This window comes from Pogonomyrmex barbatus, unplaced genomic scaffold (assembly GCF_055798465.1).
Source record: "Pogonomyrmex barbatus isolate J1 unplaced genomic scaffold, ASM5579846v1 scaffold13, whole genome shotgun sequence".
Classification (NCBI taxonomy): domain Eukaryota; kingdom Metazoa; phylum Arthropoda; class Insecta; order Hymenoptera; family Formicidae; genus Pogonomyrmex; species Pogonomyrmex barbatus.
This window is the reverse complement of record NW_028297109.1, coordinates 4,545,321-4,570,760: the sequence shown is the minus strand read 5'-3', so window position 1 is coordinate 4,570,760 and position 25,440 is coordinate 4,545,321. Positions and strand designations below refer to the sequence as shown.

The following is a 25,440-nucleotide window of genomic DNA, read 5'->3' as shown; positions in this document are numbered from 1 at the left end:
TGACGGGAGTTCCGCGTAGCCATGCACTTTAAGTATTTGGTATTTTTTTTTTTTTTTTTTAGATATTAACGCGGTCGTTGGATGACGTGTAACGACGAGAATAACTCGATTTGTTGGAGGAATGAAAAACTTGCGAGAAAAATCCTTTCCGAAATTCGTGATCCAAGGGCCTCACGTGCGTCTCGCTCGTTGCGCCAATTTTATTCATGCAACAAGCGATAGGAAATCATTTCTAAGAGGTCTAGCTGGAGGAGCGGCCAAGGACGACTTCGTGGCTCACTGCGTGTGTGTTAGTTCGTTACATGCGATCATAAGCAGACAATAATACTCGCTGCACATCATCCACAGCCTGGGATTCTCGTGTTTCCTCTCTCGCGTTTTCGATCGTATTCAACAAGCTGAATCGCAAGGAAAACGCGCAAAGATCTCGAGGTGTTGATCGGCGAATGATCGATCGGGGGGGGGGGGAGAAAGAGAAAGTCGCGATACAAAATACCTATTACAGTTTTCATCCGCAGACCTCGAGGTAATCTAATCCGTAAAAATTAACGTCTACAGATAAGAAAATTTATGCGCGCATTCCTACCACGTGAATGTAAACTATATAGATTATTGTTATACGCACGTGAGTGTTATTTCTCTTTTAATTCTCTTTTTCCGAGATGGACGCTTTGAGGAATATCGCGATTATATATTACAAGTTTCTACTATATTTTGTTTTATCGCTCGCCTATGAATAACAGAAAATAACGGGAGAGAGATACCGAATGGGAATGGTACGTTATCTCAAAAGTTATTCGGCAATTAACTCGATATAATTTCGCACAGTATCGCTTTCACTCGTCGATAATATATGTCCTTGCGGCGCACCTGTTCACACCTCGACAAGCCGACAAGACAATCGAACGATTTCGCGTCCATCGCGGGAATTCGATCGAGCATTAATCGGTCCATATTTTTTAGCGCGGATCGATAAAGGTGCGTGACAAGTAAAATAATATCGCGGGGACGCGATTATTTTATCGCTCGAGTTCTGTTAATGAAATGCACCGCTTCTGCAGGCGCTAAAAGGCGACAATTGGCGAGCCGATCTAACGCATTATTGATCCATGTAATCGGTTTAGTCATAGCGCATTCACGTGCACATATATATATATATATATATATATATATATATATATGCAGACGACCTTTAAACTTTCGCACGTGAATTCAAAGGATTCCTTAATACCCCTAATGGTTTTGCGTATAATTCGCCCGTCGCGTTTTCCGCGATGTCGAATGCATGAGTCACTCCGCGTGTCACTACCGCGTACGTAATATTAAATCATTAATTTTTACCTCGTCCATTTTACTCTCGTCCGTTCCCGTAGGTCGTAGGGAGGGACAATCCGGCGTTCGGTAAAAATTTTCAAAAGAAAGCTATGAATCGCCAGACCTCGGTCGCGCCTACCTAAAAAAATAACGATAGGAATAATGAGGTCGTGCCGGGACTGGAGAGAGATAACGGCGCGTATGCACATACGGCGAAAACGTAAGAAAACATATGAGACTCCTACGCTATAATTCCCGCTTGCATTTTCACGAGGCGCTTCTCGAAGCAATGGCTTAGAGATAAGGCCGATAAACATACGCGCCATTCTGCACGGCGCAAAGCCGTGCGGTAAGGCGGGAGGTTAAACTTTCTAGGAAACGTGTTTCGGTCGCCGGGACGATGCTACGCTTTATAACCGAGTAGAGGAACGAGGAAATGCCTTTCCTTTGCGCTATCATATGGGAAACTCGTGTGGGAAACGTCACCCGCGCGCGATGCAGTAATAATACAATATGGTTATACAGGCACTATATATAGCGCCGAGAACGTTTCGAAATGAAAATATTAATTGCATCATGATACAATTATTCGGCCTATTGCAAAGGTGTCGTGACGTTTTTTCTTGCTCCGTTTCTGTAATTCCTTTCCCATTCCGCGTGCAATCATCACGAGCGCGCGGGCTTATAATTAAAGAAGACCGAAGGAGTTAATTAGAGCGTGCTCGAAAAGAGAAAGTGTTTTGGGAAAATAGAGGCGACGCTTCCGGCAATCCGAGGGAACTTATTACACACTAACGCGATTCCGATGCCTCGAGGAGTAACCGAAATTTAATAACGCTCGAGTTACACGTTGTATTCCTCGGTGATGCACGAAATGGGGGAGGGGAGGGGGGAAGAGGCCAGGCGGAAGAGCAACGCGTGAGTTATGCAATAACGAGGTACACCGCGACTTGAGTTTTCATCCGTGCAATTTTCATCGCGCGATCGTAACGTCGCTACGTACCGGGTGTACCCTGCAATTGCCAGGTACCCTCGAGTCTCTAATAGAATCTAAGTTAATGCCGGTTATGGGCCGTACGTCAGAAGGGACGATCGTGGCTTACCGCACGCACAAATCATCCAAGTACCGACAACAACGCGAGATTTACAGATCGTAAGTCAAGTTCTTCCCGTCCATTGCCGTTCCGCGTTGTGCTGCCTCTTGATTTTCCTTTCCGAGTATAAGCGACCGCAGAAAGGTGCTGTTTCAGAGACTTGACATTCCGTAGAATGCCCATCGTGATTATTTCACGATTTGTCCTGATTGAATTTAAAAATCTCTCTCATGTTTTCCTTCACGGAATCGATCGAGTAATTAAATTACGAATATAATTTCACGATTAGATTTTTTATGATTCGTGATTTCCTTACCAATTATTTTATGAAATTTGGAATCCTTTCTTCTTTAATGTGAAAAATATAATTAAAAAATAGTTTTAATTAAAATTATTTAGTTTGAAATCTACATTTGATTAGCTTCATCAAAATGTATTACAGTGTTACAAAGGAATATCATGATGATCTCGCGATTTCACTGTTTTATGGAATTTAGTGTGCTTTCTTCTTTATTGCAGAAAATATAGTTAAAAAAATTAACGCTTTTGACTGAAATTATTTAGCTTAAAATCCACGTTTTGATTAGCTTCACCGAAATGTATTACAGTGTTACAAAGGAATATCATGGTGATATTCGCGATTTCAGTCCCGGAAATAGATCGCAACGATGGAGTCGCGCGGCAGCAGTAACGGCGGCTAAACAATCGCATTTGTTTGGAGAAGGTTTCCTGCGGCCTTGGTCGACGGTTATTTCGGACGGGCGGCCTATCCCACGAGCTATTGTGTATCGTAGATTCGATTGATCAGAGAAGGTTTATCGACGGCGCACCACCACGCGCCCATTGTAACAGAGAAAAATTGCACTTGCAGAACAGAAGCGACATTTCCAGCTTCGTATACAAGCTTTTAACTGAAAGTTTACAATGCCGTCTGAAGCGATCAGATCAAAGAGAATCCGACGGCTCGAATTTGATTTTCTCAAGCGTTTGAGCACAGCTATTGTTTACGGGGGCAGGTGAAATGAATTGGCTCTCCGGAGATGTGCATTTAGACATCGCATTTAGGTTACAGGTTATTATCGACAGTTTTGAGAAAGACGACGGTAGTCGTAGTTATGCCAAAAAACATATTCACCGGGCACCCTCGCGTGTTCACCTGCCTAGACGTTCGCGTGTCGTCGATTACATAAACGAGTAGCGGTATCGGAACGGCGACTTTGGGGAAAAAGAATAAAGGCGGAAGCTACTTCTAAAACTCGATCAAATATTTCTTCGGAACGTGGAGTTTCGCAAGTGTTTCCTTAACGCGAGAAATCGTTAAAAAAAAAAAAATAAAAAATAAAAATTTTTTAAATGTCTAAAAACAAAATTGAGATTTTCAATCGTGAGTAGTGACGTAACCAGTAATACGTGCGATCGCGAAAATCGATAAACTCGCGACAGATATGGATGTGCGGTACACTGCACGGCGATGATGTGTGTGGTTTTGTCACCTGAGCGTAATCTTAAGAGCTTGCCGCCAAGGCGACAATCTAAATAACGAAATGTTGCAACACAGGTTTATTGTTTATTGTTTTCCAACATTCACGTGGACGTTTCAGCTTCAATTTATTAGCCGATCTATCATTTTCGCGAGTTGCCGAGTGATCCACGCCGCGGGAGATGTGGTTTTCCAATGGAATGTTCGAGTAACTACTTTGAAATTGAAAATCACCAAATTCAGAATCTAATATTTTATTTCGATAATTTTATTTCATATTACTATCGATGGACACTTCGTGCGTGTGCGTTAATGCATAAAAAATTATTTTGCTGTCTTGTCCGGCATGACTAATGGTTTCGCCATAGTTCCGTTAAAAAGTGGAACGTTTTTGCGATACGCGTGCGTTTATGTTCACCGTAATTAACTCTGTTATCTTCACGACTTTTATCTATTGGTGCAATTAACAAAATGCAACTGAAAGTTAGTTCATGCCGCGTTTGTGGATATTAATAACGAATTTTTCTAGGTTTTTAACAGATTTTACTTTCAACGACTAGAAATATTATTTATATTTATAATTATTTATCATATTTATTATACATGTATTTATAATTTGCAATAAAATTGCATTTACTTACGCTTTATTTTTTAAAATTACGGGCTATCAATCATGAATTTTTCATATAATTAAAATCATCTAAAATTAAGTAATAAAATTAAATTAATTACTTTTATCAAGACTCTTCTCTTTTTTTTATTAGATTATTTTTTTATTACAAGGCAATACGTCAATGTGCAAATTAATTCTTATTTAAGCTTATGCGGTTTCTTGAATCTAGAAATCGCATTCATTAATATAATATGAATTTATAGAATTAAGAAAAGGAATTATAAATCAACTTGAGAACTGCCTAATCAATGGCATTATTTGTCAATTATTAATTACTATATATAATAAATATATAATAATTTGCCGGACCAAGAAAAATTGTTTGCATTAAAAAATAATTTGCGAATTTGCAAAAAGTATGAATTCTGGAGACCTATTTGCGCGTGAGTCGCGTCGAAATCGCGTATTTCCGGTACCGCGAGCACAGCACAGTGGCTATCGCCAAAGGCCGGCTATTGTGGATAAACGGGGGGGGGGAGGGGGGAGAAGGGGGAGAGGAGCAAACGAGGACGCGGAGAGTGCGAGAGAGAGAGAGAGAGAGAGAGAGAGAGAGAGAGAGAGAGAGACGCGGGGATTACGGAAATGCAGTTCTCGGTGAATGAATGGATAAAATCAGGAAGATCCCCCGTGTCCCCCGGCCTGATTACATCGTACCCGAACGAGACACGCTGTTCCCCGCCCGGTCGCTCGGCGGTGCCCGGTGTATAATGCCGCCTCGCAACACGAGATTAGTTCCGCAGAGTTAGCCGGCCGGCCGACGAGCAGCCTTGAACCAAATTACGGGCTGCCGTTGTTTAGTTGTTTAGCCATCATACGCTGCGGAGAAATCCCGGCCGGGAGCGCCTGAGGCGACGCTACAGGCGCGGTTCGATCGCGATCTCACTTTCCGCTCCCTTAATCGGCGCTACTTGGGCGCCGATTATTTTTAGCCGACCGGTAATCGGCCGAATACCTTCCGAATACTCAGCTTGATTGTGTTGTACAGCGACGAGAGGCCGCAGCGCGTCGTTGAAATTTTTCAACCGCGCGCGAGGACGTTTACGCGCGTTTTTCGTCCCTGTCAAAAAGTCTCGTTAGGGCAAGGCTTTCCGAGAGGAGTCCGTATCGATCGCGAGTATCCTATCCCGCGGTTTTGCGTAAATGTATATTCAGCACGCTTGTCGAGACAGGACGCGGTATTGTGAGCGTAGCCTTGGATTTACAGGCACGACTGCAACAATAGTTGAATAGAGCGCATTGGCACATCAGAAAACCGCAAACCTCGAGCGCGAGAGCGAACTGCCAAGCCGATATATTCCGTAAACCGATGTGAAAAAGCGGAGAGGTGGCCGGAATTAGCATACCGCCGAATGGAATTACGCTGCCCTTGGTAATATTTTACGCGACGTAAAGTGCGAAAAAGGTGGCAAGCACATTCTTGAGCGGTATTATCGGACCGGCGACAGTGTGTCGCGATCTAAAGACTATTTTTCATTACTTTATATATATACACACACACACACACACACACACACACACACACACACACACACACACACGCACACGCGCGCACACACACACACACACACACACACACACACATTGTCGATTTCCGTGTGACTATTTATTATATTTATTGCCAATCGCATTTATCAATTAAATTCGCTACATAGTCGCCTATGATCATTATAATCCTCATACGTCATTATCATCGTGGCTGTCATGATTATTATAGACGACATCATCATTATTATTATCATCATAAATATAATTATCATTATTATTGCCATCATCACCATTATAATTATCATAATCTTTTTTATTTCCATCCGATATCCTAGTAATTAACCAACATCGTAGCGTGACAAGGCACGTTCTCATAGCCTTGACAGTCGACCCGACACTCCCCAGACTCGACGACTATCGAGGTAGGAACGCGAACTTAAATAACTGGACAATTTTGAGTCTTGACGATGTATATAAAGTCAATCATGAAACACGTAGGGAATGTATGCATATTCACATGCATATTCACAATTCATTCAATCGAAAGTATACAAATTTCTACACTAACGCGTTTTTCGATTGCCTTATTGATATTTGCAATTTGCAATTGCTAATCAGTGACGAGCGTTTCTACATTAAAAGAGCGATCGTACGAATATAAAGGAGAAAAGAAGATGCAGGATAAAAAAATAATACGTTGCTCTTAGTTTGCTCACTATTTGTAGTTGAGCATCTTCAAGGTTACCGATTATCTTATATTCCTTTTTTCTATTTTTTTCCGCATGAGAACTTCAGTTGCAAACAATGCAAGGAAAATATTAACAATATTGTTAGTTATAATAATATGTGACGTCATATGGAAATAGAATATAACCTTGTGAAAATTATTAAATGTTTTTGTACATGCTTACATATACATATTTGCGTCCATAATTATGCATTAATAATGCAGTTAATAATGTTTTAGCATAAATTCTAAAGGATTGTAGACAAAATATTAGAATATAGAACGGAAGATGTGTAAAATCGCAAATTGTCATATTGTATAATAGCGCCGCGATAAGAAACACGTAATGTATACCGGAAATTTCGGAAAAGAAGAGCGCATCATACAAAAGTGAAGAGGTGTATAGTATAGTTTGCTTATCAATAGCATTCCTAGTATCTTCACGAGGTATCACCAAAAAAAAAATTGTCTTTAACGTTTTTGAATTCAATGCAAATTAAGTACATGAATAATTCCGCAAAAACCGATTTCTCCCAACGGAACAATAGATTGTGCATATGACATCTATTTTGTTTTAAAGATTACTTTTTTTAGTGAATTATAAAATATTATTAGCTAGAAAAATAAATTTATATCATATAAATTCATATAAAATTAAATTTACAGGGAAACAAGGTAAAGATGGGCCAGAGGAGAAGAAGGATGCCGACGGCGAACTTTGGGGCAACGTGGAAGCGCAAGCTGCTTTTCTCGGGCCCAATCTCTGGGACAAAACTTTGCCTTACGATGCCGACCTGAAGGTATTAAACCATGTATGTATAAAGGCGCGATACGGTAAGCCTACAATTTGGCTGAATTTAATCCCAAAATTCCATAAAATAAAATCAGGAATTCAAACTGATCGTGTTTCGTCCGTCTTTTGTCTTTTGTGCACTACTTTTTCGTTGAACTCTTTATGTGTGATTTTCTATCCACTATACTGATCGATAACGCAAATTGTTATTCTTCTTAATATCTTAAACTTTTTATTTGTACGGATCTTTCCTTTTTGAAAATCGTTGATTTTGAAAATGTGCTCCGCAAAAGCTGATGTTATCCCGAAAAGCGCATCCCTAAACACGCATGCCATGTAATAAATTGAATGAAAAATCAATGTAGCGGACCATTGCATCGCTCCGTTGTAACACTTACTCCGTTATAATTCGCCTTCCTGGGTCGAGAAACCGGGAAGCCGAATATTAAGCCGCTATGCAATCGCGACGACAGCGGTCGCTTTCTCCGTTATGCCTCGGCGGAATCGAGGAAGTTTCGGCTATTCTTTTCTATAATCATTTTTAGCTAAGCTATCTAACGTGCCGAAAAAGTGTTATTCTTTTAGATAATATTTTATAAAATAACACAACTTATCTATCTCTAAAGAAAGTAACATTCAATTTGCATATAATATTATATAAACAATTTATCGTCTCAATTTATATGTATAATTGTTATATATGGATATATATCTGGTAAACTCAACGACTAAAATATTTGTGTGCGATATGAATAAAATGTATAAATAATGTACAATTTTTTGAAAAGCGTGTAAAACTCTTTATAAACCTTTCGCCAACTTTCACCAGTTGCATTCCTTCCATCGCGATACGCCGCTTGAATCTCGATAAAGAAACAAGGCAAAATTACAAAGTGCAAAATGAAGTGGAAATGAAAAGATGCGAAAGCAACATCTATTTCTTCGTTGCCTCCTCAAAAGTTTCTGCTTGGTAATGGTTTTATATGCCTTTTCAAAATTAAGAGTACAATATATATCAAATATACCTTTCACGCTCGAATTAATTTTACGGCAGCTTTACAGGATTTATCTTTGGAGTATCACATCTAGGTAAAAAATTAATCGATTGCGTACTCCAACGAATAAAGTTAAAGTCTCAGTTCTCTCTAGGCTAACATAAAAGACATCTTTGTTCATTTCTATAATATTTACACTTTTACATAATCGCATTTACAATCGCATTATTATTTATGGATGAATTAGTCATCCGCCTGATATGCCTAGATAGGTTTCGCTTGAACTTGACAAAGCTCCGAGGAATCATCTCTCGGGAAATGACATCTCGGATCTCTGTTGATAGTACGTCGATCTCGATGAGTTTCTTTCCGAAAACGGCATCCCCGTCGACGGTGTGGCTGGTGGCGGACAGGGTGCCATGCAAGGTAGCCAGCTTCATAAAATCAACAACACCGAGGCCGCCGGGCATCAGGGACCAGCGGGTCTACATTTGGAACCAGTTACCAAGCGCGAGAGATCACCCTCGCCGAGCGAGTGCTGTTCGCCGGACACCCTGAACCCACCCTCTCCCGCGGACTCCAGTGAGTAAAACGCAATCTTCTCGCTCTCTCACTTTTATTCCTCGTCGTAGCCGTCGTTCGCGATATCGAGATCCTGAGAAGTGTTCCACGCGATTTCATACGCGAAGAGATCAAAATCCCCGCCTGTTCAATTTTTTTTTCTTTTAGAAATCTTTCGAGTAGATAGACAGTCGATAATGTACATATAAATATACATATACAATCTTCGAAAATTTCGTACAAATCTTCGTGATACTCTGTACTTACAACGCAAAATAAAATATCGGTGGTGTTGAGGAAGATAAAGTACAAAGACAGGTAGAGAGTAAGAAAAGAAATGTAATAGAGAAAGTCATAAATGGAAAGTTCTACTGAAAGTAAGCGAGCTAAAAACAGAGTGACAAAAGAGAGGTAGCAAAGAAGCCGCGCTGACGTAAATAATAGCACAGCCATATTTTTACAATAAGAAAGAGAGAAAAAAAGAAATATATATATATATATATATATATATATATATATATGTATATATACGCTATCTCAGAATCTATGTATTGCGATAACGTCGAGCTTGTCGAGTACATTACAGCAAACTAGACTAACGTCGACATTGTCGATTGTTCCCCTTCCGCGCGACAGATTCCGAGGACTCGTCACGAATACAATATGGCTTGTCTCTTGTAGCGCTCTCGATGGCCTCATCGGGGCGAGACTTCGATCCACGTACCCGGGCCTTCTCCGACGAGGAGCTCAAACCCCAACCTATGATCAAGAAATCGCGGAAGCAGGTGAGCCTTCATTTGCGTAATTACATTGTTATTCGCGTCGTTTGGCTTTCAACGCTACATTTGCCAGGTATCGAAATAAGCGAACACGAGCGTTCTAATGTTCCTATATTCTTTCTCTCTCTTCCGTTTGCGGCCGCAGTTCGTTCCGGATGACTTGAAGGATGACAAATACTGGGCGCGTCGTAGGAAGAATAACATGGCAGCGAAACGATCGCGAGACGCGCGTCGCATGAAGGAGAACCAGATAGCTCTCAGGGCCGGCTTCCTCGAGAAAGAGGTAAGTTTTCTCACGGCTGGGAATTTGAAACCACATAGACCGCGTCTATCAATATAGTTGCCTCATAAAGTTACCGGAGATGTTTAAGGGTATGAGAATTAACGGAGAAGACTAAATATAAACTCGAGCTTTCGCTGACGTCTTGTACTTATTAAAAATCGAAAATACAACGGAAATGAAATTATCTCTATCTGATGAACTGGTTTTCTTAATTTCTTAAGCTCTCGTCTTACTGTTTCATATCCTTCGCCCATTTCACAAGTTTAAAACTTGAAACGCAGTATTCATTGTTAATTCTCACTCTTTTGTTTTATCTAAAATGCAAAAATCCAATTGAATTCTTATTCTTCTCGTTTCGTTTGCAGAATATGGGTCTGCGGCAGGAACTGGACCGGTTAAAAAACGAGAACATGTTGCTACGCGACAAACTGAGCAAGTACACAGACGTCTAACACCCTGTCGTCGGCCATGCACCAACTCGAGCGACACGCAGAGAGAGAGAGAGAGAGAGAGAGAGAGAGAGAGAGAGAGAGAGAGAGAGAGAGAGAGAGAGAGAGAGAGAGAGAGACGCGGACACGAGGGTGTATCGCACAACTCCCTCGCTTATAGTCGCAGCACATAGCAGTCTTCGCCTCCGTAAAGAAAGCGAAGAGGATGCGGAACATATTGACGAATACCACCAACTCCCGAACCGACTGCCGCCGCCCTAAAGCCGACACTAACTTCCTCAGAAATCTCCGAAAATTCTGTCCTCTATCGTCCTCTTTCTCTCTTTCTCTTACTCTCAAATAAAATTCTTATTGAGTCCTCGCTCCTTGTCCCGTTCTAGAAAACTCCTCCACTTGTAAATAGTTATATGTATAGTTAGATTACACACACACACACACACACACACACACACACACACACACACACACACACACACACACACACACATGCGCGTGCGCGTTACATATATATGGATATATATACATAAGAACACATATATATATATATATATATATGTATATATATATACATATATATTCGTATATCTCTATATCTGAAGTAAAAGAAAAAAATAATATATATGTGTCTGTGTGTGTGTGTGCGTGTGTGTATATATATATATATATATATATATATTATATATATTATATATATATGTATTATATATATATTATATATATATATGTATTATATATATATTATATATATATGTATTATATATATATATATGCACATATATGCATGTATACATATATATATATATATATACACACATACGTACACAAACACACAATACACACGAGTATGCGTTTGAGGAAGGAGATGCGTTCGTTACACGTAAATACACGCATGCAGCGCACGACGAGATACAGCAATTTCGCCGTTTTCTAAATTTGCTCGATGAGCCGTATTTGCGATGGGATTGAAATTGTTACGAGAGTGAGCCACGATATAAGATTTTCGAACTACTTATTCGGCGGAGAAAAGACGAATCTCGTCGGCGCTGAGCACTGCCACACGTAAAGAGCTATATCGTTAGGTCGACATGGAGCGGAGGCGAGCGATGGTTGGGAGAACACGACGCTTTTCTGCGCACGGGTTAATTATCCTGGTTCTCCGAGAGAATGCGTTAATTATCGTAGCGTATCCCACGTGGTGATGGTACACAAGTGATTCTAGTTGTTTTAATCGTTTAAGATAGATGATGTACGTGTTTCCTTTTCACCGTTTCTTTTCTCTATCTCCCTTCTCTCCTCTGAGATCTCTCTCCGCCTATCTCTTTTATATCGCGTGTAGCGAATTAAATAATCCGGCCACGCGAGGAGTGCACTTGGAGTGCGCGGAAGGCGTCGCGACGCGACTCTTATCCTTTGTCCTCTTTCGTAAGTAATATCGGCCGCTGGCCCAACACACGTCGGCGATTCGGGGCACGAGCGATGGACGACGGGCCCTTCCCGAGATATATCATTCGTTGCGTAGCGAACAAACCCTTTTGTACAGGATGCCCTCTTGTAAAATATACTTTAAGACGCATCGTGTTATTCTAACGAACGACAGTTACGCCCTTGCTTTCCCCTTTTTCAACCGAACGTGAAACTTGAGACAAATGAAAAGGAAAACGAAACGTGCCCGACGATCGGATCGCGTAGCCTCCCAATCGCAGATTGGACGAGTGCATCGTCGACGTTAATCGTGGGCGTCGTCGTAATGGTATAAAAATACTACATGTACACGACACGAAAATACGACCATCGTGCTTAAACGTAAGCTAGCTGCACAGGCTCGCGTGCACTGGCTCCTTTCCCCTCTACCCCCACCCCTTCTTTTTAAGTTTTTAGATGTTTATTTTTCCATCACCGTGAGAATCGGTGACGGCGATCGAGAGAGCGAAAGTGGAACCGACGAGGAGATATGCGTTTTTTATGAAATAGCTATAAAGTTTATGGTTAACAGAGAGAGAGAGAGAGAGAGAGAGAGAGAGAGAAAATCTATATTGTACAGATGAACACGCGAGATTGAACGACACCTGAACGAGAGCGATGCTCGCTCGTTTTGCAAAATTTAGTGACAATAATAGTGACCGATGTACCGTGCGTTTTCAACAATGTGGGCGAGTAACCGGAACGACGAGCGAGATTTTGCAACTCAATCGCCAACGATTCATGATTTTCAAAATAATTACAACCCGCCGGGGCGAAGCTCTTAGTTTCGTTCTTAGATTCGCGTATCGACGACATACATCTGGTTTTTCTTCGACAATCGAGAGAGGCAATTTCGATGCGCAAACGCGAAACACGGAGATGCTCTGTACATATATCATTTTATCGGCCGAGAGGACAAGACAATCGATGTGAAACGAAATTTCATTTTTGACCCTTCGCGTTTATTTAATAGACGGTAGATCCGTTTTAAATATCGCAGATCAATTTCGTCGACAGCGCGAAAACGTGACTTGCGATCGTATCCTCGCGTTATTCTTCGAATCTTTTGGATATATCCATTTACTGTGCTAATTACTCTTTATATTGCGTTTCTTACGTATAAAATGTATATTGTACATTGTATTTATAATTTCAACATTACAATCGAAATTATACATTTTTTTTTTTTTGCGGACAGATTTATGCGCGAGCGCAATGATCCGATTATTCGATGCCTTATACTTGTTCCGAGTGGTCTGTCGAAAGTCGCGAATACGAAATCGTCCGATTACAGTTCTTCACGCGATTGCCTTGCACATTCTATCAAAAATATGCTGCGTAAATGAGGAAGAATTTCTTCGCGCGATATCTGCGAAGAACGATGTTAAACCGACTACATCTCGCGTCGGCAGATTTAACAAACAAAAAAAAAAAAAAAATAAAATAAAACGCCTTCGCTCGATAGTAATTCATATATAAAACTATGTCATTTTAGTAGCAGCACGAGATTTTATTTTTCGAAAAAATATCGCATTGTAAACTGTCTGACAAATTGCATGGCTTGATATCCCGATGCCGATGTGTATTAAGCGGAAGAAAGTGACGTGGTATTGCATACAAAGCGTAATAAAGCGGAAAACAGGATTTCGCGTTTTGATTGTATACGAAGTTTCTCATGTTATTCTTTCGAGCGTATAATCGTAGTCCGCAAGGAAGTTTCTCAGTTATTTGCGATATCTATTTGAAGTTTAGCGCGAGCCAATATCAAGCTCGTACGTACATATGTGTTCTGCTTGTCACGCACACTCATCGTCATTAAGGGCAATATGGAAGAAGAATTTTATAGATTTTGGACAAGGAAAACGATTTTTTTTTCTTTTTTTTTTTTTTTTTTTTTCGTACATATTATTCGCGACGCAAATTTTCAATGCGGAAGATGACTTCGGATCACAGATAATGTTTTTATTATCGAAAATCTTTCTTATTATTGAATAGAAAATAAGTTGATCTTTTTCTCAATTATTTTCTCAGTGCTATTAATGATGCTGACTGTGCGATATAACGTGGATCTCGGCACAAGTTACTGGCCTATAAAGAAGCGCAGTTAGCATGATTGACACACATCGCAATTCGATAAATAAAAATAGTAATAAATAAAATAGTAGAGAGTTATGTAGCAGCGCGAGAGACAGACGCGGCCGCCGGCTTTGCTCCAAATAGAACGGTAAGAAAATGAGATAGAGGACACCGCCGCATCTACGATAACTAATCGTCCGATCCACTTAAATAAAACGTGAAAAAAAACATGAGAAAAAATTAGATATGACTACCAACACAAGAAAACCTCTATTGTATCACATTTCGAGAAATATATGTATTTGTTATTGTTTTAATTGAATTCAATGGTTGTACACCATGCCCTGCTCTTCCACATGCATTTTCCAATTTTCTTAAATGTATTTAATATAATGATTGAGAATTTACTTTTTAGAATTTATTTTGGATTTTACTTTATGCTTTTTTTTTTAAGTTTTATTAAGTTTTGTTTTATAAATTTAAGAATTAATTTCAAGTTTATCAAAATATCTTTTTATTTATAAATTATGATTTGACTTCGAATTGACTTCTTGTTATATTTATTGTTTCCTTTAAATTATATATTTATATTTTTATCGTTTATTTTCATATCCAAATAACATTAATATAAAGCTATATTGATGTTTGTATGTTATGAGATCTTTTAAATATTAGACATAATAATAATTATTTGAGATATTCCTTTTAAAAACTCTAAGTTTAAAAATAATAAATTATTAAAATGTAATCTATTAAATATTAAATATAAATAAAATTGATCGGTGAAATATATTATTAAAATTTAATAAAAAATTTAATATAAATTTATTAAATATTTCTAGATATATCTAGATATACTTTACATCACAAGTTAATTTCCAGAATTATTAATTCAGGCTAGAAATAGAATCAATACAAAATACCATTTGCAATGAATACGTATGTTCTATGCGACGTCGTTTGGCATAAGAAATGAACGCATTGAATAGTAACGATAACGTCACGAAGGTGTCGAATTATGAATCAACAGACGAACTCATAAGCAGAAGGAAACTTCGGTCAGTTACACTTCGTTCAAAGTTCAGTATGTCACAATGCTCGGTAAGAAATAAGAAATATGAGATCAGAAATGAAAAATGAAGCCTTTCGTACATAAGTTTTAGTGTTGATAGAAATTTGTCATATTCCCGACATATTTCTTCATTTCTTACACATAAATATAAATATAATTTTACATTAATATCTTCATTAATATCTTCTTCCCGAATTTTCGTCATCTTCAAAACATAGACATTATAAAAATAATAAAATTTAAATAAAACTTTTATGGTTCATGAAGGAAATATTATTTTATCTTTATTAATACTAAATGTAGTATTAATAATTCTAGTGTTGATAATCTAGTATTAATTCTTATATGTCGACTTCTAAACAAGTTTTCTTTAATACTGCCCAATATAACGCAATTAATGAAATCAAGCTAATGACCAAAAAAACAAAGTATTCGAAAAGAAAATTCCGAATATAAAATTTAATATTGCATGCTTGATATATTACGGATGCCGCTATTAATGCGCATGCTATTAATGAATTCAAGATATTGCAATTTCCGTTATTTAAATCATCAATACATTAGTACATCTGTACATTACTTTGGATCTTTAGTTCAAAGGTAATGAGCAAATTAGATTAAATTAGCAAATTAGATTGAATTGGAAAATGAAAATTTTAAACTGCGACGCGAGAAGTATTCAAGTCGTAGAACGTAGAACTAACGGGAAATGATTATCTTCTATAGCAACATGTTAGCAGCAATTCTGTCCTCTATTATTTTAATTTTTGTTTCTGACGAGTTAATCGCGCGATACATTTGCTCTAATAAATACTTCTAATAGGTAATTGTAATCTCAGTACGCACTATTTATTTAGTAAGACCCGATCGCGTCTAAAAAAAGAAAACAATTGTATTGAACGTTTATGAAAAAATTAGTATCTTTCCAGATGCATAACGTCACGAACGAATGATAGCATAACGACTTTGTATTACTTAACACTACAACCTGTATGCTGACAAAATATTCATCAACGAGAAAATAATTAATTCCCATAAAAGATGTGATAATTTAATTTAATTTTCTTAATTAAAATAAAAAAATCTCACTGTTCTCTTGTTATTTAAAATATCTTTAATATTACTTTCTACTATTTTAATCTTTTCAATTACATTTATGTTTGTCTTTAACGAATCAGTTATGTCAAATTATGTATACAAAATTAATATATATATATATATATATATATATATATATATATATATATAAATTTTTATATTTACACGTTAATACATATAAATTTCTTTATTACAAATATCTTCGGTCGGCAATATCTCGTTTTATTTTCATTTGATGACTATTTAAAATAATAAATAATAGTAACGGATCTGTTATTCCTTGTCCGCTAGGTTCTGTTTATAAATAATGATATATCCCAGAAAACGTATTCAATAAGTCACAGTGTGTGCGCAGTCGATGCGAAGTAAACTCAATACGAAGATACCAAGCAAATCAAGCAAGCGTTTCATATTAATTTAACAGCAAGACGACTAAATTTTAAAAGAATTAATTGGAAATATGGTTCGTACCAGTACTATCGGTATACTATCCGGGATTATTCTTTTTTTCTCTTCTGTACTTATCATCATATCGAAGTACTTATCTAAGACGGTTAAAATAGCGAAAGTATCGGAAAGACAGTGGACCACGAAGAATGTCAGCAAAGATGTTAAAGCATGCAAAATCACTTTCTCTAAAGAGGTAATTTAATAATAACTAGAATCAACTTACTGGAACAACTTAAAATCTAATCTAAAATCTAATTTATTCAAAAAAAAAAATCTGAATTAATAATTTCTTAACGAAGAGATAAATTATTTTTAGGTCGTAAATGATTTAAAAAATCGATTAAAGAATAGCAGGGAATGTCGTTATTCATATTGCATTAATAATATCATGCGCGAATTTTTAGATTACTGGGCAAATAATTATAATTTTCAAAAGCGTGAATTATATATAAATAAGTATCTGCACTTCATAACCAACATCCAAGGTAAATAATTATTAAAAAATATAATAAATAATTTTAATAGCTGTATGATAAATGATTTTACTTACAAAATTTTTCTTGATTTGCTATTTCCAATCTATTCTTAACTTCTACTAGTTAATACGAAAATCACTTATATTTGTTAGCTATTTGATAAATTAAAAAAAACTTTATTGAAACAATAATAGATAATATTCTGCGTTTCCAACAGAAATATATCCAGAAAAGAAAGTAGAAAAATCAAGATTTAAAAATGAATAATAATCATTATAACAATCGTGATAAATTATTAACTTTGTATGTTTGCATTTAACGTAGGTTTAAATGTCCATTTTGTCCATGTAAAGCCAACTTGTCCGGGGAATAAACAAATTTTACCGTTATTGATTTTACACGGATGGCCCAGCTCCGTAGTGGAATTTTATAAGATTATACCATTATTGACTACTCCGAGATCAGAATATGACTTTGTATTTGAAATAGTAGCGCCTTCCTTACCTGGATTCGGTTTCTCTAGTGTACCCACGAAACCTGGTTTCTCGTGTGTGCACATGAGCACGATCCTTAAAAACCTTATGCTAAGACTTGGACACGATAAGTTTTACGTTCAAGGAAACGATTGGGGTATTTTTATTAATAATATTATGTCGGCTGTATTTCCAGAACAGTAAGTTTATTTTCTAAAGATTATTAGCGATATATATATATATATATATATAAATCTATAAATTCTAAATGTTAAATTAGAATTAAAAAACATATTATATGTATTTTATTCAAATTTCAGCGTGTTGGGTATACATTCTAGCGCATGTGTGTTAACAGACAAAGCGGAAAATATTTTTTCTTCTTTGTCTTTGGCGGAAATTAATAAACAAATAATATCGTCAAACAAAATTCTAGCGAATACAAAATATTTTCAAACACAAGCCGTGAATCCCGAGACATTTGGTGAGTGTTGTGTGTTCATGTATATGTATATTACATATTTGTACAAAAACAAACAAGTATTTATAGCCCATTAAAAATTCAAAAGATTAAGATATACGTTATAAATATGCTCGTGAGATAGAAAGTTAAATCGTCATTGTGTATTTCAGGAATAGGTTTAAACGATTCACCTGCTGCTTTGGCTGTATACATTGTCGAAAAATTTTTGATTGGCACTAATCAGACCAACATTAATTATGATTTCCTAAAAAAATATTCTTATGACGAGTTGATCGATAATTTAATGATTTATTGGACATCGGAGAGCATAACAACAGCCATGAAAGTATATGCTGAACAGTTCACCGAACAGAAAATTGAATTCTGTGAACAAATTATAGATTCGTATGTAATCATCGTCACAAATTGTTCCTATATTTAACAGTAAAATATGAACACTAAGTGACATTTTCTTTGCAGAACACAAATAAAAGTTCCCTCTGCTTTTGCGCAATTTTGTAGCGCATTATCTAATTCTCCAACAGCATTGAAAAAACAATACACAAATCTTTTACGTACTACTTATGCAACACAAGACGTTCATTTTCCAGCATTTGAGGAACCAGCATACTTTGCCGATAACATTTGGAGTAATATTAACGATATGAAAAAATGGAATAATTGTGGTAATGAAAGCATGTAACAATATATCTAAATCTCTTAATATGATGTTTAAAATAATTATATTCTGATGAAATGACACATAAATTTTAAAAAATAGTGTAGAAACGTAATATAAAATGATTATGTATATAGATAATATTTAAACATATGTATATGAAACAGTATAATTAAACATTTAATGTACAATTATATATAATTATATGCATGTATATTATTTATATATATAAATGTTTACATATGTATGTATATATGTATATGTATATATGTATATGTATATACATGTGTATGTATATATGTATATGTATATATGTATATGTATATGTATATACATATATATACATGTAATGTAACTTATATATTACACAAATATCTAATTTTCATATGTAATACATATATATATATATTATATATATTTTATATATATTTTATATATATATGTATTACATGTACAAAAGCTTTTAATTATTATTACAGTACAAAGAAAAAGAATACTGCATATTTTTTATAACATTTTGCTCCTATCATTGCATCTATTCATTTTGCTTTTATTTTTTATATTTTATATTACGTTATACATTGTGTATTATTTTATTTTATTTATTAATTTTATATTATTTTATCGTAATATGGTAATATTGTAATATTTGTATATAATAATAAAGATTTTTTTAAAATATCGCAATAGAAGTAAAATTTATTTATCATAGATATCATATTGTTTCAAAATTAAGAACATCATTAAGAAATATAATATTCTTATTAAATATGTAGCTATAATAATAGGTTATTATTTTCTCGTTTAGAACGTAATATATTTTATTTAAGTATAAATTAAAACTAAACAAAGATATAACAAGATAATTTTTGTAAAGTAAAAATTTATATAAATAAAAAGAATTAAATTTAATCGAAGCGAGATTGCATTTTTATTATCATCGCATTCATCTTTTTATATGCAAACACAGAATTTAAAAACTATATAAACATGGTTTACATTCAATGAAGACATGGGATAACATAATTAAATATTAATAATATTCTTGTATTAAAAAATAATTTCAAATAAACATATAATAATATATATATAAATCACATTTATTTTTAAAACTCATGACTCATCAAGTATAATAATAAATTACAATAGTAGCAAACAACAAAAAAAAAATAGGTAAAAAAAGACTTTTTAGAGAGGCACTCTTTGAAATAATCTCTTAATATTCTTGAAGTCTCAAGGAACGGTTGAAAAAGATTCAAAACTGCATTACGGATAACGATGGATGGAAAAACAATTTGTATATAAAAAAAGATAAGAACTTTGAACAACTAACTTATCTACCGATGTCAGAGACATAATATCTGAAGAGATAATTGAAGTAAATAAGTTATGTTGGAGTACATAAGAAGACTCCCCCTTCCATCTGCCGACAACGACTGGCCTGTTGTAACGCCTAGCGTTAGTCGTACGTTCTACGTCGCACGAGACGGATGCACAATGTGGAAGACGACGACTGTGATCTTCCTTTTTGCCTGTGGCATAGCTATTTTACTTCGGTAAGTCAGACATTGCGGAGTGCGCACTTTGTCAAAAATTCTACAGAGAAAAGACTGTTGCAACCAGTAATTCTGTGAATTTTGCTTTATCTCTCTTTAATCTCGGAATTATAAATAAGTGACGGTTAAAATAACTCGATCGAGAGAGACTTAATGGCATTTTAATTCATGCGCAGTACTGGTCCCATAGACGTACCGGACTTACCTGAGACATTCTGGGGGCCGGAAAAAAATAAGGGAGCCTCCAAGGAAGTACGACCCTACGTTATTAAAGTAACGAAGTCGGTAAGTTGCAGGAGGAAAAAAATTTTGTTTGCTTAATGAGCTATAAGTTGTACGTTTTCAAGGCTGCAGTCTGCACATTCATCGATTCGTTATATAAGACATTGTAAACAAAAAGTTATCTGAATCGTTTAATAAAAACTATTTTTATAGTTGGTTGCATAATAGATATTTATGACGGTTTATTTTGTCTATTTACTGTAGCAAATAATATAGTATCGCGTTTTCTATCTCATATAATCGCGATACTATATTATTTGCTACAGTGTTATCATGTTATCAAATGATACAGGAAATCCTTTTTCATTCTTTTTATTGTCAGAAATATGTCTACGAATTACATCATCAACCTATTACATGATTGAACATGGCTAAAGGAGAAACACTTATCATCAATCATCACAGATAACAAAATCTGACTGAAGTATTAGATTTTGCATAAATGACTTGCATAAATATATATGTTATATTCGCGTGTTTGAAAAACAATAAATAATTGAATAATTCTGATATATGAAAGAAGATAAAAAATATAAAAGTTGTCAAAGTTTAAAATAAATTTGTACGTCAATATTTTAATTATATCTTTATGTTATTTTTAGTTGCATGTTAAATAATTAAAATTTTCTAGAAGAATTTATTAAATATCCTCTGTATATTAAATATCTTAGAACAAAACTCTAAAATATTCTAATGTTAAAATTAAAAAAAAAAAAAATAAAAATACAGCAAAGTAAATTATTCAAAAGGGAAGAAGAAGAATTTGATTTTATTAATAATTTGAAAGAAAATGAATCGTTAATGAATCTTTTACATAAAAACTGAAAGAAAGCGTAACGATTTTTATCTAAAATACAATTTTTTGTGTGTAAGATAATCGACGACCTAAAAGAACGGCTCACCAAGAGACGAGAATTCGTGGCACCATTGGAGGATACTGCATGGACTTATGGCATTAGTACAACGTACTTGAAAGATGTTCTTGATTACTGGGCCACAAAGTATAATTGGACTGAACGGGAAGCACTGCTCAACAAGTATCCCCAATACATGACTAATATACAAGGTAATAAATCTTTATGTTGTCGTTCAGTCATTTAAAAGTGTATTACGTGAATGTTTTGTGATACTTTGGAAGATTTGTTCCAGAAACAAATACCGGTACCACGACCGGTTAAGTGGTTTTATTTTTCTCTTTTCTTGATTTTTATTGTTTTCCTTCTGTCATTAGCGAGAAATAATAAATGTCGACCCAGATTACCCAGAACTAATTACGGCCTAACTCCTAAAGGTCCCGTTAGAATATTTTCCCGAAACGAAAGTCGGTTTTGTAAGGCGTTAAAAACTCTTCAGCTGAATCAGACAAAACATAATTTCATTATTTTTGTTACAAATAATGATCGATTGATTCCGTATAAAGATAATCGAGTGTTATTGAAAATATATGTATGCTAATAATAAAATGTTATTTTTAAAGCTAATTAACAAATCAAAGTTAATGTTTACAGGTCTGGACATACATTTTTATCGCGTGAAACCTTACATTCCACCAGAACGGAAAAATATAAAGATTCTTCCATTGTTGATGTTACACGGTTGGCCAGGATCTGTAGTAGAATTCCAAAAAATTATTCCCATGTTAACAACACCGCGTCCGGACAAAGACTTCGTGTTTGAGGTGATCGCACCTTCGCTTCCGGGATATGGATTCTCGCAAGCAGCTGTACGACCAGGATTGGCCACACCACAAGTAAACTTGATAAAAAATATCTAATAATTTTGTTAAATAACGTAATGTTAATGCCAACCCAAAATAGTACAAAAAAAAGAAACAAAAAAATAAAACAAATATTCATAAATATTCATTCTTACGACATATTAATTTTGTATTTCTTATTTTCAGATGGCTGTTATATTCAAAAATCTTATGTTACGTCTCGGTTTTAACAAGTTTTACACGCAGGGCGGAGACTGGGGCGCCGCTATTGTCTCGCATTTGTCTAGTCTCTTCCCGGACAAGTATGTGACTAATAATGCTTGCACAACAATTCAAACTCAATATAAATGTATAAGAGAACAAAGTCTAAAAATCGTGTTTGTTTTTCAGTATTCTTGGTACTCATAGTAACATGTGTATGACTAGCATGACCAAATCCAACATATTTTGGACATTCCTCGGTTCATATATCCCATCGCTTGTAGTCGAGAGCGAATATTCTAATAGAATGTACCCTTTGGGAGAACACTATAGTCGACTTCTCGAGGAAACTGGATATATGCATATACAGGCTAGCAAGCCGGACACTATAGGTACTTGATTCTATAGAGAAACTTTTTATAGAAAAAGTTTTTAATAGATATGTCTCTAATTTTTTATTAGAGACTTAAGTCATTAGAGATATCAGATTTAATTTTTTATTACGGCAAAGTCACAATTATATAAATTATAACAATTATATAAATGTTGATATTATTTCCATGTAATATTGAATTTTTATGTAGTACTGATGAGTGAAATTTAAAATAAATTTATTGAAGAATTTTTAATTCTTCAATAAAGATTTAAAAATAATAGGAAATTATTTTTAAAGGCACTACTGTAGCGGCCTCGCCAGTGGGATTAGCAGCATATATTTTAGAAAAGTTTAGTACATGGACGAATCCAGAATACAAATTTCGACCTGATGGCGGTCTCCTTGAGAAATACACTCTGGACGAACTTTTAGATAATCTTATGTTATACTGGGTTACCAATTCGTTAACTACGAGTGTACGACTTTATGCTGAGCAGTTTACGAAGGCTCATATGGCGAGCAGGATTGACGAGTACAGTTTTTCTTTTAATTGCAATTCTATTTTCATAATAATTTTCGGCAAAAAAGCAATTTTATTTCCTGTTTTATTTCCGATAACATGCATTCAATTTTTAGATTACCCGTTGAGGTGCCGGTAGGGTGTGCGGCATTTCCTCATGAACTGGCTTATCAACCACAGAGCCTCCTTCGTGAGAGATACACTAATATGATACAATATAATCACTTACCACGCGGAGGTCATTTCGCTGCATTTGAAGAACCGGCTCTCTTAGCGGACGACATTTTCACGTTTGTAGCCACAGTTGAAGAAAACAGGAAGAAAATTAATAATAAAGATATGCCGAACGAGAAGAAAATAAAAGAACCTACGAAAATTTGAAAAAAAAAAAATGTTAATCTATTATTGTTAATTAAGAGCTCGATATGCAGAGCAACAAACACAGGCGTTGATCGCTCATAAAAACGTTGTTATAAACTTTTTTCATTTTTGTATAATATGGAAATTTTTTGAATAAATGGGTATTTTTCTAATATTTTGTTTTCTCTTTTCTCTACAACTATAACTTAAAACTTCTATCTTTAGAATTATTAATCGCTTCAAAAATTTCTAAAACACATAATTCTTTTCTTTAATCATATAATATCTTTCTCATTTATTTCGACTTTAAAAGTATATTTTAATTAAATAAAAACTTTTATCTTTGTATATTTAATATATTTAATATATATAATACATAAAATAGTATGTATTTTATTGTCGCATTGTCTTTTTGTTCTATGGTAAGTGTTGACGATTCCAACCTGCTGGCTGAATGATGATTACGCAAATGTATATGCGATTAAATACTTTATCAATATCCGTTCTGACATTTCTATATCTGGCGTGACGCAAAACAATGATAATAGAAGATAAATATGCATGATAAAAAAAAAACTTATAATTTAATCTTATTTACCTTCACGCCGATATTTCACAGAAATAATAGAAAATATTGAATCTTTTATAAAAATTAAATCTTTTGAAAAGAGTAATCCTCTTTAAACATCCGTTCCTTCGTATCGTGACTCTTGGAAATTGAGGCTTTCCGATCCATTCACAGGCAACCGGACGCCTCTCGGTAGGCGGCAAGCAACAAAGGACCCCATAAGAACTTTATAGAAGGGACTGCGACAGACCCTCTCGGAGCCCCAACGTGATGCCTGATACGAAAACGTGTGTGACGAAAATGAATTGTGCATTAGGTATGTTATGTGATGTTCGTAGGGATCTGGACTACGATCTGGTTTACTTTTCAATATTATAGATTGGGACGATATGTTTTATACCGAGCCAAATATATTCCAAATATGTTAAATTTACGCTGAATTTTCACGTTGCCATCGTTGATATAAAAAAACATAACATAACGTAAACATAAAAAATATTCTTGCATGTGCTTATAATCGAATAAATAAATAAATATAATAATTTTAATATCAAAATAAATATTTAAAATATTTAAAATAATATTATAATTTATAATATTATTTAATTATTTACTTTATTTATTTAATAAATATTATGAATAAATATTGTAATAATTATAATAAATATTAAAATTAATTAATTGATTTTCTATCATTTTCTAAATCAGAAGAAAGTAAACAATTTCAACTAATAGGATGGCCATAGAACTGATTCATCGATATAAAGGTGATGAAAGCATTAAAATTTCCTGAAATTCCACATTTTCTAAGCGATACCTGCAATTCCAAAAATTGAAATAGACGTTTCTTTCGAAAAATTTGAAACGTGTTTCATCAGTGGCTCTGAAAACTATCTGGCCGTTGTTAGTCTATCGATAACACACAGCAAACATATGGAAAAAAAAAAAAAAAGAAGGGAGCAGAAAGGGAGGGTGTTGT

General features: G+C 35.0%; 3 protein-coding genes across 9 annotated transcripts in view; all 3 read left to right on the top strand.

Annotated features, from left to right (window-relative positions):
* LOC105426906 (PAR-domain protein 1) overlaps positions 1 to 14,492 on the top strand; it is a 72,929-nt gene extending 58,437 nt beyond the window's left edge. For 4 of the 7 annotated variants that reach the window (XM_089072189.1, XM_089072187.1, XM_089072188.1 and 1 more), the window contains 5 exons: positions 7,440 to 7,585; positions 8,906 to 9,143; positions 9,759 to 9,907; positions 10,047 to 10,184; positions 10,550 to 14,492. In XM_089072189.1, the coding sequence (XP_088928315.1) occupies positions 7,440 to 7,585; positions 8,906 to 9,143; positions 9,759 to 9,907; positions 10,047 to 10,184; positions 10,550 to 10,636 (758 nt within the window). In that variant the 3' untranslated portion in view covers positions 10,637 to 14,492. The remainder of the gene's footprint in view (positions 1 to 7,439; positions 7,586 to 8,905; positions 9,144 to 9,758; positions 9,908 to 10,046; positions 10,185 to 10,549) is intronic. The other 3 variants (XM_011638327.3, XM_011638329.3, XM_011638328.3) reach the window with 3 other exon arrangements.
* Positions 14,493 to 16,668: 2,176 nt separating this feature from the next.
* LOC105426908 (juvenile hormone epoxide hydrolase 1-like) lies at positions 16,669 to 20,051 on the top strand. The gene is made up of 6 exons (XM_025218219.2): positions 16,669 to 16,983; positions 17,107 to 17,275; positions 17,591 to 17,939; positions 18,060 to 18,223; positions 18,373 to 18,607; positions 18,683 to 20,051. The coding sequence occupies exons 1-6, from the start codon at positions 16,801 to 16,803 to the stop codon at positions 18,903 to 18,905; spliced, it is 1,323 nt and encodes a 440-aa protein (XP_025074004.2). The 5' UTR covers positions 16,669 to 16,800; the 3' UTR covers positions 18,906 to 20,051.
* Positions 20,052 to 20,287: 236 nt separating this feature from the next.
* On the top strand, positions 20,288 to 24,068 carry LOC105426923 (juvenile hormone epoxide hydrolase 1). Its single transcript, XM_025218220.2, has 8 exons — positions 20,288 to 20,437; positions 20,614 to 20,722; positions 21,593 to 21,785; positions 22,228 to 22,469; positions 22,623 to 22,738; positions 22,827 to 23,029; positions 23,311 to 23,545; positions 23,650 to 24,068. Exons 1-8 carry the CDS (start codon positions 20,379 to 20,381, stop codon positions 23,912 to 23,914), a joined length of 1,422 nt encoding a protein of 473 aa, XP_025074005.2. The 5' UTR covers positions 20,288 to 20,378; the 3' UTR covers positions 23,915 to 24,068.
* The last annotated feature ends 1,372 nt before the right edge of the window (positions 24,069 to 25,440 follow it).

What these genes read in the sequence shown, in the direction of transcription:
- LOC105426908 (XM_025218219.2), top strand. Translation starts at nt 16,801, where the DNA reads ATGGTTCGTACCAGTACTATCGGTATACTATCCGGGATTATTCTTTTT. An exon ending in TCGGCTGTATTTCCAGAACA is followed by an intron (nt 17,940 to 18,059) that starts GTAAGTTTATTT and finishes TTCAAATTTCAG; the next exon opens with CGTGTTGGGTATACATTCTA. An exon ending in CGTGAATCCCGAGACATTTG is followed by an intron (nt 18,224 to 18,372) that starts GTGAGTGTTGTG and finishes TGTGTATTTCAG; the next exon opens with GAATAGGTTTAAACGATTCA.
- LOC105426923 (XM_025218220.2), top strand. Translation starts at nt 20,379, where the DNA reads ATGTGGAAGACGACGACTGTGATCTTCCTTTTTGCCTGTGGCATAGCT. An exon ending in ATACATGACTAATATACAAG is followed by an intron (nt 21,786 to 22,227) that starts GTAATAAATCTT and finishes TAATGTTTACAG; the next exon opens with GTCTGGACATACATTTTTAT. An exon ending in TCTAGTCTCTTCCCGGACAA is followed by an intron (nt 22,739 to 22,826) that starts GTATGTGACTAA and finishes TTTGTTTTTCAG; the next exon opens with TATTCTTGGTACTCATAGTA.